Below are 22,332 nucleotides of genomic sequence, written 5' to 3' on the forward strand. Positions count from 1 at the left end.
TCTGATCTCAGGGAAGCTCTACGATAATGTACATCAGTCTTGTGGGGGAGCGGGGGGGAATTGGTTCTACATCAAAAGACTATAAAAAGAAATATGACAGGATAGTTCACACTTCAATCAATCAATTCCTTCTTTCAGGTAAACCATGTTCGAAGGCAGACGCTGATCTCTGGCCTTGCACATTACGTTGTCCCAGAGTTCCAGTCAGCACCGTGGAATTAAGAGGAAATGGAAGAAAGTCAGCGCAAGGCTGGGCGATTAAACTGCAATATTTAACAATCTCAAAGACTGAGAAGTAGAAAACGCATGAGATTCCCATTTGTGATCTGGAGGCTACACTGAACAGTCATTTCATACTAAATATGCAGTCGGGAGAGGACAGATCCGACTTTATATGAAATACATAAACATACATACATCAATACATTTCTATGGAACTTTCCAGAAAATGCAAAACTTTAAATTGAGTCCCTATAGGCAGTATATAGACATTTAAAAAGGTTGTTTAACTTGCTATAAAGTAGTAACAAAAACCTGGTAGCTACGTATAACTACATTATAGCGTGCTATAAACAAATTATGTGATGTTTGTATACTGCTTAGAAATACTAAAGACTTGGGTATATATGTCAGTACTTTTTCACCACTGGTGTGAGAGCATGGCAGCATATTAAAACCCAGATTATTGTCCCATGTACAAGTGACTACAGCCGACATAGCTCGAGTCAACGACATACAGTTGATATTATCTGTTCATCTACACATACCCCAGATACTGTATATTAATCCACTGACATTTCTAGTCATCTATGAGCTATTGTACTGTGGATTTTGCAAAACAACTCTGTAGCCGAATAAGAAAGTGGCAAATTCCTGGAAGGCCTGATAATAAACAGAAGGCATAATGTTTATTATCTGTTGATTTATCTTCGGGCTCTGCTTTTTCCCTAAACAAAAGGAATGGTGCTACAAAGCTACGGCATGTGTCTACTCTGGCTATTAAAAAGAGATCACAGATTGTGACTCAACCAGCGCACATAAACACATAGACAGGGTGGTCCAACATGCTTCTGGCTCTGTGTGTGTGTGTGTGTGTGTGCGTGTGCGCGCTTGTAGTCTCTTCCCAGGAATGTGCAGCCGTAAACAGACCAAGAGGCACAGAAGTCACATTACCACTACCACTGGCTGGGAGCATTAACATGGACACACAACACAGCTCGTACATCCTTTCTTTTTATGTTTGCTTGTGTGTACGAGCATATATTGCATGTCACTGCACATATCTCAAAGGGCAGGAAAGAAAACAACACAAAAACATGTGCAATCAGAGATGCAGAGGCTGCAGAGCGAGCAACCGAGGGGGCCTCCAGAGACTGCTTGGCCTGCTTGGACTGGGAGCCTCTGGCGGACCCCCGGGGGCTCAAGGGGCCCTTACCCTTCACTCTTTCTTCCATGACACTAACCAGACACAGCAGCACAAAAAACACATACAAGGATGGGGGGGGGGGTGCTCTGTGTCTGTATACATATATATATATGAGAGAGAGAGAGAGAGAGCGAGAGAGAGGGAGAGAGGGAGGGAAATGGAGGTGGAGACAGAGGAAAAAAAGAGGGCGACATTAACACATAAGCAGAATGTGCCCAGCTTCAACCCACAGCTTAGAGCATTTGACATTTTTTTCTTAAACTCCTCTCAGTCTCTCCCTCTTAGAAGAGAGCAATTACATGTCCAGGACAATCCCACATTAAACAAACATTAGTTCTCTCTCCAGAGCCAGACGCGGCCAAATTACATCGTTTCCAGATGCATATCGCAAACCCACCTCACCTCCTGCTTGGTTCTCCTCTTTCTATTGTTCTTTTCTCCTCATGTTCTGCTCCTCTTTATCTCTCCCTATGGTTCCCTGAACTTCCCAAGTTAAGATGAGAGGTTGTGAATAACACCAGAGCAGGCTGCTTTCAATTACACTGCCACATCCACTACTACTGGAGGAGGAGGAGAGGAGGGCCAGCGACGGAGGAGACAAAGGAGTCGGCACAACTTCTTTAAGATGTCACATCTACAAAACCTATGACGAGATCCTCTCAACTCGACTATACTCTCAACTGTAAGGATTCTCTGCTTTCCTTTGGGATGCAGATTGATGATGAAATTCTTAGCAGCATCCCTAATGGTTTGAAACCCGCTGTGATAGCTGTGCTTTGAGCTAAAATGCTAACTTTAGCATTCTCCCATGCTCACAGTGACAATGCTAACATGCTTAGCAGGTTCATCATCTTGCGTTAGCCTTTTAGCTTACGAATATTTGCTAATTAAAGACAAAGGACAGCGGGGGGGGGAGGAGATGATGGTAATGTAATTTGTTTTGCAGGAATTTGGTCATCAATGAAAAATTCATCCTGAGGTCCCCAACCTTCTGAACAGGGACCTTACCAAACACTCAGAAACACCGCAGACTAAGACCAAATACGTAAAAAAAGAGCTAAATGTGCACTCTTCTGTCCAAGACACAATTAAGCTGAATGTACGTCTCAAGGTGTTTTTTATGTGCGAGCATGTTCCTTTTAATCCAGACGTCAATAAAGCTGAACGTTGACTTCTAGCTGTGAACAATAAGCCACGACAACCCTCGTAGACATGGGAACCAATGCCACACGAGTTAGTATTGTCTAAGCTCAAGGATGAACAGCGGTATCATCATTAAGCTCTGTCTTAAAAGGCTATGACCCAGACGGGATGTCAGACATTTTTCTAGGAACAAAACTCCCGTTGTAGAAACGTCCATGAAATAATCCCACTGGAAATGTGCCTCGTGCCCTTGAGCAACACCCAAAGCAGGAGCACTATAGTGGAGCGGACCTCGCACGTTGACCTCTTACTGTGTGTGCATTGCATTTGTCTCGTTATTGTTGTCACTCTCATTACATTCACACAGTGCACGCTCCTATTGGAAACAGCTGTCTGGAATCATATCTTTAACAGACGGGACTTAATCAAGGCACCGTAATCTCTCTTTATGTTTGTCTTTTCCATTTCCAGTCACATACGGTGGGTGTTTATGAATGCGTGTAAATAAAACAGAGCATTAAAATAAGCCCTGAAGGAAGGAAGCATCAAAACAAAGCTGGATAATTGCATTGTATATGTTTTTCATGAGTATGTGTGTGTGTGTGTGTGCATGGATGTCTGTTTGTTCATCAGACAGTCGCTACATGGTTGAAGGAGCACTCAAATACGCTCACGTTTCCACAACACCTAAGGGTATCTACGAGGACCTACGGATATATCTACAACCACCAAACCGTACACACGTACACGTACACACACACACGCACACACACACACACACACACACACACACACACGGGGAAATATGTTTACGCACACACACTTAACTAGGGCCAAGCAAATCTAATGAGACAGGGAGTCTGGGATGTTTACAGACACACCTGAGGCAGAAGAGCCTGAACACAAATACAGACGGTTATACAGTCGACAGTAAACAGAGTGTATTCAGGTGTGGCGTCCTAACAAGAGCCGCAGATACAGGATTGCATTGGGACAAACATCATGTTCAATGTATTGGTTTAAACTCTGCCACTTTCGTGCTGTTCAGATTTCAATTTCAGATATACACCGATGTTCCGGAGAAATTTCCATATTACTTTGGTGCCACTGTGAATAAATGTTTTCAACATCCAATTGTATGAACGCTCAATACTTTTCATTGAATATTGTTGTACAAGGGGAGACTATTTCAGTAGAAAGTGTGTGGGACGTGAGCTGGAACAGTAATGAGAGGAAGACAAAAGGATCGGAGGAGACGGAGCCGCAGACTGCGACTCGATGCTGGACCCACAGGGACGGGACTTAAATTGAAATTGAAAATGTAGAAAAAGCAGCAAACAGTGCACCACATCCTCCGATGGATCCCAGTGAGCACCTAAACTGGTCGACACAACTGGTGCCAGGAGCGAAGTGTGGAGTCGTCTCAGTGTTTTACAGCAGACTAAGAGGGACATCAAAAACATTTCAAAATCTGCGACGGAGGAGATGCTACAAGGCAGCGCATGACATTATGTTGTCTCTTCTTTACTTTAACAATATCACTTAAAAACTCACTTAAGTGACAAATTCACACTCCCTAAACTGTCACAAGAGAGAGAGAAAATGCCCTATTATGTGCAATATTAGCTGCAAAATATGTTAACTAAGAGGTGCTACAAGCTCGACAGTAAATGTCACCGATTGATTCTATCCGGTTAAGTGTGTGAAATGTTTTCAGTGAACCGTTTAGCTGTAAAATGAGAAAGTTTGTTGGTGGGCGGTGCTTTGTTTTCACATGGCGGCCGGGTGACAAACTCTCATTTTACAGCTGAGCAGCACACAAAAACGTGTTTCTGAACACATTTTAAATGAGAAACAGGCAATACAGTAACATTACCGTGATTCATATTTGATCAGAGGTGCCTACTTTGATTGGAGTTCACAAGCAGTGATTGACAGCAGGGTTCATACACATTTTTGACCAATGGATTTCCATGACTTTAAACCAAATTTCCATGACCAAACATGTGAAATCTCGGTGTATTAGGGGTGTAACGGTTCACAAAATTCACGGTTCGGTTCGGTACGATACAGTGGAGCTACGGTTCGGTACGTTTCGGTACAGTAGAAAACTATAAATGTCAGAGAAATGTACTTGATTTTAAAATATATTTATTCATTACAACTAACATCATGAAGTTATTCTTTGACTTTGAACAATGATGGAACTATACCCGAGTGACCCATCTTCTGGGGTGTCTTCTTAGCAACACATAAGCATAAAAAACAAAAACTGCTCCTTAATGTTATGTAGTATTGTTACTTACATCTCGCTTACATCTTGTATTGTTACTTACATCTTGCAAAAGAGATTTTTAATCTCAATGGGACTACCTGGTTAAATAAAGGTTTAAAAAAAAAAAAGATTTAAATTATTATTTTTTTTTATTCAAACGTATTCGGTTCGTCATGCGTACCGAACCGTGAGCCTCGTACCGAACGGTTCAATACGAATACGCATATCGTTACACCCCTACGGTGTATTCATAAAAAAGTGAGAAAATGTAGTATTTAAACTAACAATGAGAATTCCAAAACATACAGTCTACCTTAAATGACACAAACGAATGAGAGACAATAGTTTGATTAAAAGAATAAACATTTATAAATATACTCTGGTTGACAGGCATTCATAACACTGACACATCAATAAGAGCTTTAGTAGATAGTAGCATCCAGCTCGTGGACATATTGCTTTCCCTTTTGTAGTGCAAAGTTTTCATTGAACCCTGTTACCGTATGGCTTAATATTAACTTCCACTGTTACTGTACAGCTGTTGGAATTGTGGCCTATCTTCTATTTGCAATTGCAATTATTTAAATGATGAATGAGAATCTACTCTGGCGAAGGTAGTTTATCAAGAGTAAAATAATGGCTGTGATCTATAAACACCTCTGCATTAGCAACCCGCTGAAATTAAGGTACAGGAACCGTAACCCTCTCATTACTTCAGGGTTCTTGAGAGCAACGTGGGACTGTTGGGACTGTTAGTCCACTGGCTGTGGTCATTACAGTGAACAGTGTGAACAGTGTGATGAGAGGACACGTGAGCCCTTGTTGCTGTAGTTCATCTCCTTGGAGCAGAGGCTGCATTTAGCATACCCTGCCTCATCAATGTATTTAAAACACTGTGACAGCAGGAAGCTGTACTCACGTCTGTTTAGACCTCCACCTTTATCCAGGCCCAGCTCCACCTTTATCCAGGCCCAGCTCCACCTTTATCCAGGCCCAGCTCCACTCACAGCTCAGCCCTGCATAAAGCTGCGCTACACAACCAGCCTCCTCTCCCATAAGCTCTTTGACATCATCATCTCATCAGTATCTGGGCCTCATGTTTCGTGGTCATAAAATTGAAAATATGAATATAACAAATTTCCATGACTTTTCCAAAACTTTTGGGATTTTATTTCCAGGCCTGGAAATAACCATTTTAAAATTCCATGACTTTTCCAGGTTTTCCATGACCGTACGAACCCTGTGACAGCTGTGTTAGATTATCTGCCTCATGTACTACCGTCAGGATATAGTTTATAGTATAGTTATAGTTTGAGCCAATATGACAAAAGAATATCTATGTTAAAGTGACCCACAGTCGCTTTGAAGTGTATTTATTACCTTGTGGTTATCAATTTAGTTTTCTTGTGTAAAACGTAATTCTTCAATTATATGTAATTTAGCTTTGGCAATAATGCAGCGGGAACATTACTGCCAATGAAGCTTGTTTGAATTAGAGAGAGAGAGAGAGAGCGAGAGAGAGATACTCACATAGTCGGGTAAGGCTGTGTTGTCTCCCTGTCGGCCTCTCAGAGACTGTGTCGCCTGCTCCAAAACCTTGTTGTGCTTTTTGGAAAGCAAAGCAAACAAACTGCAGGAGAGACAGAGAGAGAGAGAGAGAGAGAGAGAAAAAGGAGTGAGCGCAGCAACGACAGATGAATGATACACTTCACCAAAGAACCCAAACACACAGTCGTCACACTGCACATGTTGGCCGGTAATCAATGTGCTGTGAATACTCAAACAGTGGCCTTGACTAAATATAACTGAAGAGAGAAGCTGTTATTTAAGACTGATCATTATTAGAGACGGGTCTGTTTTGCTTTGTAAATGAGGCCTTTAGAATAATTTGTAATAATTTGTTTTGGAATAACATAACATAATAATAAGGTTTGGTTACACTTTAAAATGTCCAGTATTTATACATGAGTGTATACATGAGTTTGTTGTCCTTGCAGGGGACTGTCTGCCATTTGACCCACAAGTTAACTGCCTTGCTCTACCCTTATTGTGTGCGTGTGTACAGTTGTCTGGGACCGCATGATTGAATGTGACGGCTAAACACGGACATACAGTACATCAAGAGTCCTCGAGTATGCTTGGGCGACCTTGTGTGGTTCCACACACACACACACACACACACACACACACACACACACACACACACACACACACACACACACACACACACACACACACACACACACACACACACACACACACACACACACACACACACACACACACACACACACACACACACACACACGTTGACGCCACAGTACACTGATTCACTCAACATGTGTGATCAAGCAAGAGACTTGAGATAAATCACTTCTTTAATGTAACCTTTTAAAGCAAACAACAACTGGCTGTTTGGGTCGTTTTTAATTTTTAATTTTAAACTCTAAAAATAACAAGTTCTAATATATTAGTTTGACTGAAAATTTCATATTTTTCTCATCTTTCTCATCTTTATTACAGCTCATTTTATAAATCACAGAGACTTTCTTTCTCAGCGTCTCATATCGTATTCAGTGTTTATCATTATAATTATTAGTGACCTTCTGTTTTAATTACAACTTTTTAATAGTCTTTCCAGCCCCCCCCCCCCCAAAGGCTGTTGAAAGTTTAATCTGTGTGTCAATCATGGGAGAAGAATTACAGAATAAATTAAATTCAATGACAGCAAAGGGCTAGCGGAAAGTCAGATGCAGAGCTCAGCTAAGGCCCTCAGAGCAACACCTGTCCATCCGTCAGCACTGACACACACACACACACACACACACACACACACACACACACACACACACACACACACACACACACACACACACACACACACACACACACACACACACACACACACACACACACACTTACACTTCGGGCTAATTGGCCAAATGAAAGCTGACTGGAGATATCTGAGCAGCTATGAGGAGGTCTACTTGTTATCGACAGACCTAATGTCAATTAGCCACAACTACCTAATGGGACCTCTTGTACGTCTAGTCCGGCTTTTTCTATTCCAAAAGAGACCACCGACCAAGTTCCACCTGGGACATTTGCCCACAATAACATCCCTCATGTGGCAGTGATGGACACGCCCCGGGAAACAGCGACACAGAAGGATTTCCACACTGCTGGCCTGATCCCAAAATCAGTTATGAGGCTGAAGTAACGACAGACGTCCCCCCCCCCCCCCTCGGACATATGTATGGGTGCTCTGTTTCTACCAGTTCAAAGGATCCTTTCTATCTGAACACACACAGTGTGTGGATGTGAGCTGTTCACAGCCACATAAAAATGTATGTATGTAGTTGGACATTTGTATGTATGTTTACACATTAAAATAAGTTAATGAAAAAGTAAATAACTGCATCAATCATGTTTATTGTAATATAGGCAAGAAGACGCTCAATAAAGATTCCATAATTAATTGAGGAACCTTAACCGCTGCCCACCAACAATGGTACATGTGGTTGTAGAAGACAAAAGGAGGTCCCACCTGTTTCTTTCAGTCTGTATCACATCTTATTAATTAATAAACATGCCAATGTTTGCTTTTTGATCTTATGCTTTTGTCCAAAACAACAAACGGGCAAAATCCTTTTCCATATCTTGTCTGAAATCAGATATTTTAGAGATGAAATTGAAAAATACGATTGAGTAAGTTAACTGTGGACTATTGCGGGTTAGAGCGGAAACAATCAAATGGTGGTTAAATAATATATTATTTTATTAAAACAAAATTAACAGGCCACTATTTTGATATTTAATTGAATCATTGTCGTAATTTGCGAGTACAAATTGAGACTCTAGTTTCCTAAATGTGTATAAGATGTCACTGTGGGCTCTGGAAACATTTTTGACCAAACAATTAATCTAGAGAGCAACGTGTGGACTAATCGCTCAAACCAGCATGTGTGGTGACTGTGGATATGGAGGACAGGAGCAATGCAGCAGAAAGGGAGTATCGATTGTGGGAGAGAATGAATAGAAAACAAAAAGGGAAAGATGTGAGGTGGTGGTGGTGGAGGCAATTCAAACCCACTGCTGCCTGTAAATAAACAGCAACAACTGAACTAAGGAGCAGAGTTCAGAACTTCCTGGCAGACGGTTGGAAATTCCTGGCAGGAAGTCTCCTTTATCTAGCCAGTTCAGCCCAGCCTTGGCCATCATAGTCATCATCATTATCATTATCATCAGACATGGAGTCAGTTGCTCTACACTCTGCACAGGACAGACATGTACACATTCACAGACAGTGTTCCTCTCCGACTCAAAACACAGTCACAGATACAGAGAGAGACCCAGGCAGCGAGATAAGAGGATCCTTGAGCGTGCGTGGACGTGTGCACGTCTTAAGGGAAGGAAACATTCCTTCCTGTGTGTCCGGAGTTGACAAACAGACATGAATGACTTGATGCGTGTGTGTGTGCGGTCTTCCGTCTCCTCACAGGCCAAATCTACCCCTTTCGGTTACCTTCATGTGACATAATGTTCTTCTCTACACAGGCACACAAATCTCTCTCAATATGTTATTCCTTCGTCTCTTCTGCTGTACTGTCGAGCTACGATTACAATCATTAAAATGAGTGACCGCGCTTGTGTATGAACTTGAACCCTCGTCTTTGGGCAACTTCTGTCTCTCTTCTGGCGTCTTTGCTCGCCCCACAGATGAACATTGTGTCAAAGCCTGCCGCTTAACTTCAGGCAACAACTTACACTGTTGATTTCAGGGTGTGAATGTACACGGATGTTTTGTTTCAAACCCCATTTAATATTCCACCAAAGAAAAGAGGAGAACAAGAGAGGGAATAAGTTAGAAACATTGAATAATGGAGGAAAGAAGCTACGGAATAACATATTTTATCATCCTCTGTTCTGCTCCGTTTGTTGTATACAATGTGTCCTCACCTGATGATGCGCTGGGCAGCGTACTGGTGGAGACAACGAAACTGGGCCGACATGTTGGCAAGTGCAGCAAGACAGTTGGTGTGGAGGTACTTATCCTGGGGAGGACGCACACACAAACATGCACGTTACTCGACGTTACTGTTCAACTGTGATGTTATTTCAATCTTTGCAGCAAATAACCTATGTGGTTGTGATTGATTACAGATTTTAGGTTTCTGAATGCATGGCTGTCTGCTTTGCAAGTGCACAAACTGTGTGAAGACGTGCTGAACCTACCCGTGTCCGGGTCATGTTGAACTGGATGGTGCGGATGACCACCAGGATGAGCAGACTGCCGAGCGAGATCTCTGTCAATGTTCTCTCCGAGTACCATGAGACGTTCTTCAGTACCTGTGAGAGGGAGAGACCCACAGGAATGACACGCGTCAGCTGTTTCTTTTACGATTATCCCGGGCCATCGTAAGTAAAGGAAGGTTGCAGTGGCAACAATTGTTTCTACCCACCACCTCATGGACGGAGCGGTTGAAGGCATCGTCCTCTGTGAGGATGAGAAGGATAATGAGGGCCATGTAGACGTGGTGAGAATTCCTGTCCTCCACGTGGTAAAGGATCTCGAGGATGGGTAACACCTGAGAGGAAGAGTGGGAGAGCAGGAGGAAGGTCTGAGCATGTGTGTAGGTACAGTTGCAGAGATGACTTTCTTTTTTTTTTTTCAATCCTGAATTCACAATGAAAACAGCCTGAGGGGACAAAATTGCTGATATATCGATCTTGCAGCACAAGAAAAGCTGAACACCTCTTCTACAAATATGGTATACATAAGCGAAACTGTATCCTCTATTATTCTACTCAGGGAAAGGATGCTTTTGTTGCCAAGGAGCTTTATTTAAGATGAATCTCTCAACGAGCCCAGTAAAGTTAAATTATTACTGTAGTACATAAAGCCGTGTTACTATAGCAGTGTTATCACCTGTGGTTCAAACAGAGTACGAAGTAAAACAGACAACAAAACAATAAAAGCAGCACTGCATATACTGGACGACATTGACATTATTTCCTAATTCGTGGCTGCTACACTATAGGCGGAGGCAGATGTGGTGTTCAGAAGTATGTAAAGCAGATGGCGAAAGTGATTCGCTAATGACGGCAATGTGCAAGATTGAATTCTCACAATCGTACTGTCGGACTGAAAGCAGTTCGTTTGCCAGCATGGTGAGCGATGAACCCACACAGATGCAGTGTTAGCTCATTACTCCGCGGTGCAGCGGCGCTTTATTGTGGCTAGACTCATTAGGAGCCCCAACATAAAAAAAAACTCAATCTAGATCTGCTAATGATGATATTTTATTACAGCAGCTAAAAAAAGGGAATAATACAGAAAAGGTCATACTGAGAAAGATGTAAATGACCTGCAGTTTCAAAATGTGATTGTATAATAACTACATTTCCAGTACATGTTTGGTGTTTGCCAAGGATTTTGTGTTGAGTTCAGCTGCCTGGTCTTTTTAAAGCTGGTAAGAAGGCTAAACATATACTGCAACTCCTACTTCCACTCCTGTCCAATAAAGCCGAATGATTCACTGTTGCACTGTGAGAAAGAGCCTCACGTGTGACTGCATACCATGTTCATATGCGATACCATCTGACATGCTGAGCTTTACATTGATTTTCATTCACTACATGCCTCGGTACATTCACTCTGCTGCAAAGGAATAACTGGCACTGTCCCACATGGACAGAACGGCACCAGCTGCCACTGCATACATCCTCACTGTTTACTGAGCCATAGCGTCGGCCCTAGATGAAACGATTTCATGGCCACACGCATGTGTGGAAGGAAGGACTGCATAATGTGTTTTAATGAGGATTAGCCAATCACGCGGTGGTCTTTCTCGTTTGCCTTCGTCAGTAAACTGCACACAAAACCGCCAATTGAGACGGGGATTATAAATGTGCACGCATGTGCGTTATTAACAACGGTCAACCTTGCCATCCTACCCACCAGATTGTCCATGTCGGTTCTGGAGAGCATGTACGTCCTCATGTTGGCGTTCTGGTGGAGGAGCGTGTACAGCAGAAGCGTGGCCTGGTCGGAGCGCTGCTGCTCACACAGCGCCGTGTACAGACTGTTGAAATTGATCTGGAAAGTGTGAGGTTGCTCCGCGGACAATGATGACGTGTCTATATGAGTGGAAGTAGATATCAGGATCAATACTTCATCACGTTACTTTAACACTCTCTGGTACACGTCATACACAACTCTGTACAATGGATAAACAAGTATAGCACCTTGTGTGTTTCTGAAACAAGTGATAGCCTGGCGGTAGGGGTTGGGCCAGTCAGGCCCGTCTGTCAGATTGGCTAGGACCAGCAGTAACAGGAGGCTCTGATTGGACAAAGGTAAGGGGTTGTGCTCCTGGTCTGTCCCCACTTTGCTGCCGGCTCCACCTAATGTGAAGACACTCCACAGCCCACCTGGAGACAGACGGAGACACAAATAGTACAACGTTAAAACGAATATATACACACAGACATGTAAATACACACAAAACACGTCTTATGTGTCCTTCCTTTTAATTTCTTTGCTGTATTATTAGATAATTCAGTTATTTCTGGTCGCTTCATGCATTTTTGCTAATTTTGGTCATTTTTCAAGCGTGTTACATTCAAAGCATATTTCAAAATATTCAAATATATTTCCTGTCCATCCTCTCTCTCTCACACCTCTCTGGTTTAAAATCTTCCCATAATTCATTCTTGACCTGTTCGACTAATGACAATTTTAAATCCAATTTGAAGACCCGCCTTTTTGTGCTTTCTTTTAATTTAGTCTGAGGCTTCTGCAATGGCTTTTGTCAAGTCCCATTTTAACGTATTTCTAACATTATCTTACGACTCTGTTTTATTTAATCCGTCTATTATTGTACCTTACAGATTCTAAACACATCTGCCTCGACTGGAAACACTTTGGGTCAAATCCTGTTGCTTTTAAATGTGCTTGACTCGACGTTCTTCGGCAGAGAGAGTTTCAAGGATGGGTGGATGGATCTGTGCAGGACCGAGTTATGAAGAGCAGTCAGGTTGTGCAGACAAAGCTCTGAAGTATTCTCACAACTTGCAGCTCTTCAGCCTTAAACCGATGTACGCTTCATAGGGAAGCGAAGGCAAAAGAGTACATGTGCAGTCAGACTGAAGTAATCAAGGCCAAAAGGAGCACAATGGAGTCACACACGATGCCTCGCAGTACCTGACATTTGAAACAACATAGACGGCGCCACAGAACAAAAGACACTGGAGTGGGGAGCCGAATTTCCTACAGAGCCGCAGAAGTGCTGGTGCTTTCAGGCGTCATGAGAAGCACGGGAAGCATGAGCACCAAGGTACACAGATGACAGCCTCTGGCTCCTGCACGTCTAGCCACACAGAACGCAGGCACCGAGCTCTGGTGAGAGACTGTGTCGCAGGTCCACACTGAGCGAGCTACGGAGTTTGAGAAGAGGCCCAGTAGATCTGTTGCCATCTAGTGGCGGAGGATGGAAGAGCAGATCAACTTATCCGTCATCAAGCCATCCTGATCCATCCGACTATGACGCACTCACGACTCGTCAGTGGACTTTGTTCCTGAACCGAAGTAGATTTAAGTCACGCAAACAAGAAGACATTAGTTCAAAACATTTCAGAGGTGACATGCTTTATGTACACCGACATCCTGCTGCATTTAAAAGATTACCTCAAGGAGAACGTGGGAGGTCACTTCCCAGTGTTTGCTTTTTGTGCTGTTTTAAAAAGGAAGGAGACGGAACAAAAGGAACAAACTCGTGACTGTTTCCAACTTTGATTGATTTCAACCTCTCAGTGTCTTCATCAACTGTGCATGAAACAATACTTGTTTTCTTCTTGACAACTTGTGACTCTGTCAACTTCTTAGTGACATCTATAGGGTTGACATGTTGGTTTCCCTCCAAGTTCACGGAGGGCTTGTAAAGAACACTCTGAGAGGCTGACTCTGCGTGTATACATGTGTATGCAACTGCAGCCAGGAGGGGAGTGAATTTGTTTATATTTGAGCAAAAGGACATCAACAAACTGCATCCACAACAGAAAGAAATCCCCTGAAGAGAACTGACATCATTTGTCAGTCTCTCTCTCTCTGCACAAGAGAAGTGAGCGTGAGAGAAAACAAGATCTTCAGAGAGAGAGAGAGAGAGACAGAGGGAGGGAGGGAGGGAGGGAGGGCCAAGTTGTGACGGAGCCCTGTTCATCTCTTCACTGGCACCACGGTGACTAGCCCAACAGTGTCAGAGAGCCCGGTCTGGCAGCCACATTTCCTGCACTCTTGCGCACACTCGCACACGCACACACACACGCACACACGCACACACACTTAGTGGGTGCTGTTTGTTAGCCGTCTGGCTCGGTTCCCTCGGCCTGTCTGCCTGCCCACCACATAAACCCAATAATGCTACACTGCTCAGGCCTGCTCCGGCCCTGGCCAGCCGCCCAGTGGAAAAAGAGGAGGAGGACATGAAGAGGAGGAAAAGGGAAGGAGAAAGTGTGTTGGGGGGGGGAAGTCACACACGGCCACAGAGGCTGGCACGCTGGAATCAGAATCTGGGCAATACAAGTTTCTGCAGCAAAAGATTTGAATGTTTGACTGAGCCTTGGTTTTTAGAATAGAAGGCTGTGTGTCGTCTTACATAATGGCCACCGCCAACAGACACGACTCCTGGCACAAAATCAACTTCTATATTCAAACCAAAATATCATCACACAATGAGATATCTGCAGAGTCTTTCCAAATATGCAGACGCAGGCTGCAAAGCATCCCTTCTACAACCACGTCTTCCCCCCGATATCTACCTCACCTGACAATAAGCTCGCACCAAACCCAGATTCACATCATGGGTATCGTCAAACACACACACGCTACTTAACGATGCTGCTGTTATTACACTGTTGATTGGGGGAATATCATTCCCTTACTCTCCTTAAGAAGCGCTGCAGTACTTCTTAGCGTCAGTGTGATTGAAATCAGTCCAACATGATCACCATCTTAGAATAGCGTGTTAGAATGCTAATATTTGCAAACTAGCATTAAACACAAAGTACAACTGAGGCCGATGGGAATGCAATCGATATGTTATGGATTGAGAGAGAAAAAAAATCCATCCCACATAAGACTGGATGCAAAGGGTAAACTGCTAGCCTAGCTTAGAACAGGTCATCTTCTTCTACATCAAAAGAAAATCGGTCATTTAAGTCGTCGCCAATGAATAGTTACCGTAATGTACCGTAAACACGCAGTTATATGAGATGTTTAAAACCTGAAAAGGTCTGTTTGGGTTCTTCCATACGTTTCTCAGGATAAGTGAAAGCCTTGACTTACTGGTGGCACTGAAGGAAAAGCAAGGGGAGCACAATTGTCTGTACAACATTTCAGTGCAAGTCAATAGATATATAAATCCCCAAAATAGACTAAATCTCTGTGAATCAACATGTGCTCTCACGTCATGCAGACAGAGATGTGAACGCATGGTGAACAGAGACGGACAGAATGTGCTACTTACTTATTAACTTGCATAGCAGTGAATGAAATATGACAGGGCTTCAGGCCGACGCCTCGGCCAAGCACACAGATACTGTGTACACACACACACACACACACACACACACACACACACACACACACACACACACACACACACACACAGAGAAAGGTTCTGTTAGACGTGTCCCAGAATGTACGCCCAACTCTAGATGATTATCCAAAAGTGCACACGGGGAAACATGCTGTACAGACGACAAACAAACACACTATTCTGATAATCTCACACAGATGAAAATATACGCTCAAAGCATTTTCATCCAGAACCCTTCTAACAAAAACATGAAAACATTCCACACACTTTGTTTTGTATCAAATGCTGAGAATCACAATAAAAAGCTTGGGCTGAAGCATGACATGAATCACATAACACACTTGCTGTGTTATACTGATGAGGACCTAACCCACATACAAGATGTGTGCGTGTGTTTGTGTAGCTGTCAGCAGTAATCAACAGAGTAGATTGGGACCAGCGCCCTCGGACTATAAGAGACGCAGAGCTGCCGTTAGCTTCTTGATGGCAGTAATGTGAAACACGAAGATTGGACTGGAGTTATCTTCATTTCATGGCTGTCTGCTTGCAGGCAGATGGATGGCTTAAATAGTATTTTGTGTGTGTGTGTGTATGTGTGTGTCTGCACTAAGAATTACAGGAACACACACAAAAAGTACATGGAGAGTAGAGTAGTGGAGAGGAGAACATGACGTGGTAACGAGTTAGGGATGCAACGATAACGATATCGGAAATCAGGCCGACACCGACTCAAACAGCTGGATTGGATATCAGTGACAACGGGTCGATTTTATTGGATCTGTTCAACTCATTTTTACGTTTATTTACTATTTAAAGTATATACTGGAATTTTAATTTCTGTAAATGTTTTGACCAGGACAGAGGGCAGGAGACAGGAGAGGAGAGAGGAGACAGGACAGAGGACAGGACAGAGGAGAGAGGAGAGGAGAGAGGAGACAGGACAGAGGGCAGGAGAGAGGAGAGGAGAGAGGAGACAGGACAGAGGACAGGACAGAGGAGAGAGGAGAGGGCCAAAAAGCTGCGAGTTGCTTGGCTGGTGTTAATCCTCCTGCAGACTCTCGGTCAGACTCAGACAGCAGAGTGTGTAAAAGAAGAGAGGAAGAGACATCCTATCCACCCACACGTCAACATGGCGACGCAAATGAAGCACGGCTTTGCTTTGCCAATGGCCAGTGCTTGTTTCTGGGGGGAAATCCAGACCGTCTATGAACGCGAGTGTGTAGGCATGAATGATTCTACACGCCACCAGCATGAGCAACATGATTTCTATAAAAAGCTAGTTCATGTGAAGGAGGCTGTGGTTGTGTGATCGAGTCCAGAACACTGTGTGTGGATCTACAGACTTCATAGAGAGCAGTTCCCCTTTCGCTGGCTGAGTATTTTCTAATTCTGCAATTAAAGAAATTCAATATTTACTGACTGTCACTATAGAACAACAGCCCTGCATACACCCATTTTAAACATTCAAATGAATATGTGTACTCTGCCGATCCGCGATGACTGTGTGCATGTGCGACACAGAGAGACGGAGAAAGAAAACAAGTGTTGTTTCTGAGCTCCGAGTACAAGAGCGCTTGTGTCTTTGTTGGTCTGTGCGTGTGTGTACAAGGGAGGCGGCTGCAGACAGACAGGCTCTAGGGGATTACAGAACAGGACAGGGCACCATAACTCATCGGGCCGATCACTGGCCACAGACAGACGGGCTGGGTCGAATGCTGATGGCTCACTGATAGGAATCTGCCACCAACAACCGACTGAGAGCATTTATCTGCGGGGGAAACCCGGCCCTATTCTCACACTCAAACAAACATGCTGTCAACACACACACACACACACTGATACACACATACTCATCACTTTCATCCACACTGCCATGGCTGTCAGCATGGCTCGCACTTTAATTTATCAGATGAATCATTATCTCACTCGTTGACTCCAAGGAAAGAAGAGGAAAAATATCTTCTTTTTTTTTTTACTGTCTGGCTCTTATTTTTTGTAATTTGACCATCATACCTACAATTTCTGAAGATGCTTTTTACTAACCAGCTTAATTTTGATGTGGGGGATGTAGCGACATCACTGCAACGAAGTGCAAAAGGGGCAAGCAACAGTGATCAGATAATAAGAAAGACTTAACATTTGCACCTCTTTAAAAAATCTAAGGCGTCACAAGAAAAAGAAGAGTATATTATTTTAAAAAGAATATATATATATATTTGGTATACTGTTTCCTATTTTCTTTGGAAATACTAGATCATTTTGCATCTTAATGGCCCTAAAATCATTTCTCATTTAAATGAAACCTGTGACTGGGGGGTCTTAATTGCTTCATTTTAGGGGGAAACCACTGAAAGCCATATAGTTTGGAAGAAAACACACATTGACTGCATCCAATATGCCCATTATAGTCATTCAATGCAATAAACAAACTGAAGCTGGGTCTAAGTAAGATGTAGGTTTACAAACTTCAACACAAAGTTCAGGGAACCGTTTACAATATAATTACATTTTTACCTTCAGAAATAATAAAAACTGGGACCTCTCTACTTGTATCTCTAGAACTCAGCCACTGTGGTGAGTTTGTGGTATATATACACAATAGTATGAGCTAGGTTGTGTCTTTTTGTGTTATTCCTCTGTGGATGTGTGTACTCGTACTTGCCACCCCCGACGCCAGGCCGTAAAGCAGGCCTCCTTCAGCCTTCGGCTCAAAGATGTGGGTCGCTGGAGGCGGACATTTCTCCTGCCTGATGAAGTTATAGAGCAGGGTCTTCACCAGACGACTGGTCAAAGACAAACTGGGGAGAAGAGAGACAAATGGACAGGTTTTAAAAGACAGCTGGAAACCAGGAAACCTTAAGGCATGCTTCTTTTGTAAGAGGTTTAATATGCGAGGTATTCAACATTTCAGGAATTACGTGAGTGTATGTAGAGCACTGGAAAATACGTTGGGACACAGACGCTTTTATTTCAGAATAAAAGCCCCGAGGGGCATCTAGTCCTGTGGCTTTCAAGGCAGAATGAGTAGGATTTTTTTCAAGAGGTTTCTGGGTGTCAACCTCTATAAAAACCAAGTGCAAAATTGGAAGCACACATCTAAGAGAAAGCTACGCATATGGCAGACACGGCGCTGCAGACAGAGCTCGTTCCAAAACGAGAGTGAATTTGGGGTCGTCTATCACCTGCTAGCAAACACCGTAACCCTCGTGGAGCCGGGGAAAAGGGGCCAACTTTGGATTTTGTGTCTACAAACCATAACAAACAAATCCTACTCATTGTGTTCCTCGCCTGCTCTACAGAAACATCAATTCTATCTGACTGCAAACAACTGGATTAGGAATAAAAACACAAAGATAAAAGCAAAGCCCAGACACAGGACTTGTTCTTCTGAATCCCACATGTGCAGGTGTGTGTGTGTGTGTGTGTAACCAGACAAACTGAGATCCTATTCTCCGTCCACAGGTGTCCCTATCAGGTGTCTATTTGAGACTCTGCTCTTCCGTCATCACATCAGCTCTCTTCCCAACGAGTGACGGACACGTAACTGGCGGTGAACAATGTTTTTCTAGTCACACACAGCCGTGCTTTTTTCTCAACTAAACCAGACCTTTTTACATCTGTTTTGCCAACATCAGCTACTTGGAAGCCTTTCTTCAGCTCAGTAGCAATTAATCAAAAGTGTTCTCCTTTGAGTCTGTTGCTATCCACCCATCTAAACTAGGCTTCATAATGCATTTAGTGTGAGAGCATTTATTACTGTTTAAGATTATGATGAACTAAGGTAAATGGGGTTCAAGCCATTTAAGGTCCACATCAGACTGTCACTTTGATGTTACTTTAATTAGCATTTAGTAAGTTATTTTATCTCCAGACTTAAATTTCTGCATTTATTGTTATTATTTTTATTCCTCAGAATCACAGACGACAATATCAGAGTGGAGACAGAGGTCTTGTTGAACTAGATTTGTTTCTTTTTTTTTTGTTTTGTTTGGAAAGTGATGAGTTTGTCTGGAAGCAGAGAGAGAGTCAGAGTCTGGATGGATGAACAGTAGGAGGGATCAGATGGTGCCAGGAGAAGATCCAAAATGATCTGGGCCTGCGTTCAAAAAGAGGCGTCGACAGATTGTTGATGACCCAGTTACAGAGGCAAGGGAGAGTAACTCGAAAAAGCAGTTGACATTTTAGGACATTAATCCATCTTCATGTGTTTATTTAAATTCTTTACGTCCTATTTTTATGCAAACTTGGTTTTGGGTTAAAGCTTAGCGTTACTGTATATTTTAAAGATAAGGGTTAAGTGGAGCCATGTAGTTTTACTAGTTACAGTTTGGTGCGTTACGTTAACGGAAGGCTTCCGTAGAGTATAAACCTGTGTGTGTGTTTTCTCACCATCGTCCCTTCATGATGTGCTGGTAGATTAATCCATCCCGGAGGATGTCTTTGTGGAAGAGTTGGTAGGAGAAGAACACCAGCAGCGTGGTCACGGCTTCAAAGAGGATGCTGTAGGTGATGTCACTGCACAGAAAAGACAGACGCAATAGATATAAAATAAATGTAGAAGTAGATGGTGTTTCGATGACTATTCTTCCATCGAAGCTTGTTTCCTAAACTCAACTTTCAATCAAGTGATCGGACTTTAAAGAAATGTGTCAATGGTTTTACTTCCACTTCCAGTCTTTGTTAAATAATCTCTCACTGAAAGTTATCACTTGACTGCCTGTAGACAGATGAACAGTTAAGGGCTTTAATAAATATTGCCATTATTGCTTCATCTTGACTGTTTTGGTCCATTACAAATTCTACAAAGACCAAGTTGACGACTTGAAAATAGCTCGGTTTATCCGACGCATAGTCCAAAGATATCCAGTTTAATATCACAGGAAAAAGAAAATATTCACATTTGAGAAGCTAGAGCCAGAGAATGTTTGACATTTCAAACTAATAAAAAATGTATTATAATATAAATGTGTTGTTTGTTTGCTGACCAATCGATTAATGGCCAAATTGTTATTGTTTCAGTCGAACAACTATACAGCTAAACACACAGGCTGTGAATGCAAAACAAATGTCTTTAATTTTAATATTAACTTCATCTTTACCAATTAATTAGCCATCTGTGTCAAGGTTTAAATAATCTTAGAAAATTAGAAAAAAAGTTGAATTAAAATAGGTATCATTCAGGTGTTTTAGGTTACTGAATATCTCACAAAATAGATTCTGGTATAAAAATAAGACAATTCATACAGAAATTAAGTCAACAATAGGCTAAATCATATGGCTTGATTTAAATGTAAGACACCTAATATTTATTCAGACATCAGAGAAACGGTAACGATGTCACAGTATGTGTGGAAAAACAAAAAGTAACTGATTTATTACGCACCGACTGCATACCTGGAGATATGTTCTAAAAAGCTGCTGACATCTATCTTTCTTGTGAAATGAAGCCACAAAAAAAAGTGAAGCAGTCTGTTTGGGATTTGGGGGAAACGGAGATTCACATCCTCATCCCAGAAGCACGTACGGAGGGAAATGTGGCCGACAGCCACAAAGTGGTGGAGGGGAGGAAAAACAAGGCTGAAGTCTTGGAAGCTTGGAACAATGAACAATGCTTCACACAAGAGCCGGGGGTTTGATGTCCAGAGACAACAGAGAAGAGAACGGAGAGCGTAGACGGCTTGACAGCGAGGAGGATGATCAACAATGACACGATACAGACAAGGAGGGAGAGAAGAAGATGCTGCGTCAAGGAAACACCGGTCGTGAGTTGTGTCTCTGTGAACTTGTTTTGACACTGCGGAGGAGGATTCAGTCCACAGAGACGTGCATACTGTATCTCTGTCTCTCTGTGACAGACTGAGTGGCAGGCGGGAGATAATTCCGGCACTGATGAGTAAACACGCTGAAATATTCCCTCATTAAAGCAGAGTGTGTTAGCGTGCATGCCGCCCACGGGGAGTAAAGGATGATACCATTTTTTTTTTTTCAATCATTGTGTTCCCTCCTCTCCCACTCATTGGCAAACGCTCCTAATCAAACTTTAATTTCAAGCCTTTTTTCTTCTTCCGAAACAACAAACACATCCTTCGTCACATCCCCTCCTTTAGTGTCTGTAAGACACACACATTCTCTCACACACACACACACACACATACACACACACCAGGGAGACACTTACAGCAGGGGCACTTCTACAATCAGGTGGATCAGGTTGGACAACAGCTCCTCCAGGAGGTCCTCGCTGCCGGTTCCTACACGATAGAGAGTTATTATATGCGACATATATATACGGTTGATCATAAGTCTCCTTCCTGCTCTAGATCCCCCCTCTCCATCCTTCCCATCATCCATATTTCATGCTCGCTGTACAGAGGAATGGCATTGAGGGAAGTTAGTTAATTGGAACTGCCGGGTTTCTGCCGGGTTCGCCAATTAAATGTAATACTTTAATACCGCATATAATGCAATTTAAGACCTGTTTCACGACCACACTGGCCAAAGTGTGAAAGCACGATGTAGAACCAGGAGAGACGACGAATTATTAATTATTAAATCATAGTTTCAGTACTTCCCAGCTGTATAAAGCAATTGTTCTTAATGATATAATTAATCAAATTAACGCGACCTGGACACGGAGAAGAGGCAAAGAATGAATGGATGGTTTAAACAAATGAATGTGATTAATTTATGTCAATGCTATTGCTAAAGTTCATACTTTCCCATTATGGGATGATGAGCTTCCTAGCTGCAGTGGCTCGCTACATGTCTGATGGTGCTGATTAAATCTCCCCCCAAAAAAAGAGGATTGAACAGCCTCAACTCGCAACAACTCCGCGTTACCACTTTCAACAAGCTGTAATTAGCTCTGTCATTCAGCAGGCAAATCACAG

General features: G+C 42.7%; 1 protein-coding gene across 1 annotated transcript in view; it reads right to left on the reverse strand.

The window, feature by feature from the left end:
• Nucleotides 1-22,332, reverse strand: part of dym (dymeclin) — a 44,618-nt gene that overhangs the window by 17,747 nt on the left and 4,539 nt on the right. Inside the window, exons 6-14 of the mRNA XM_079288906.1 lie at nucleotides 21,621-21,693; nucleotides 19,832-19,957; nucleotides 18,101-18,240; nucleotides 12,093-12,278; nucleotides 11,806-11,984; nucleotides 10,307-10,432; nucleotides 10,080-10,193; nucleotides 9,804-9,898; nucleotides 6,375-6,474 (exon numbers count right to left, since the gene is read on the reverse strand). Coding sequence (XP_079145032.1) covers nucleotides 6,375-6,474; nucleotides 9,804-9,898; nucleotides 10,080-10,193; nucleotides 10,307-10,432; nucleotides 11,806-11,984; nucleotides 12,093-12,278; nucleotides 18,101-18,240; nucleotides 19,832-19,957; nucleotides 21,621-21,693 — 1,139 coding nt within the window. The remainder of the gene's footprint in view (nucleotides 1-6,374; nucleotides 6,475-9,803; nucleotides 9,899-10,079; nucleotides 10,194-10,306; nucleotides 10,433-11,805; nucleotides 11,985-12,092; nucleotides 12,279-18,100; nucleotides 18,241-19,831; nucleotides 19,958-21,620; nucleotides 21,694-22,332) is intronic.

The sequence above is a fragment of the Melanostigma gelatinosum genome (genome assembly GCF_949748355.1).
Source record: "Melanostigma gelatinosum genome assembly, chromosome: 18".
In the NCBI taxonomy this organism is placed as follows: Eukaryota; Metazoa; Chordata; class Actinopteri; order Perciformes; family Zoarcidae; genus Melanostigma; species Melanostigma gelatinosum.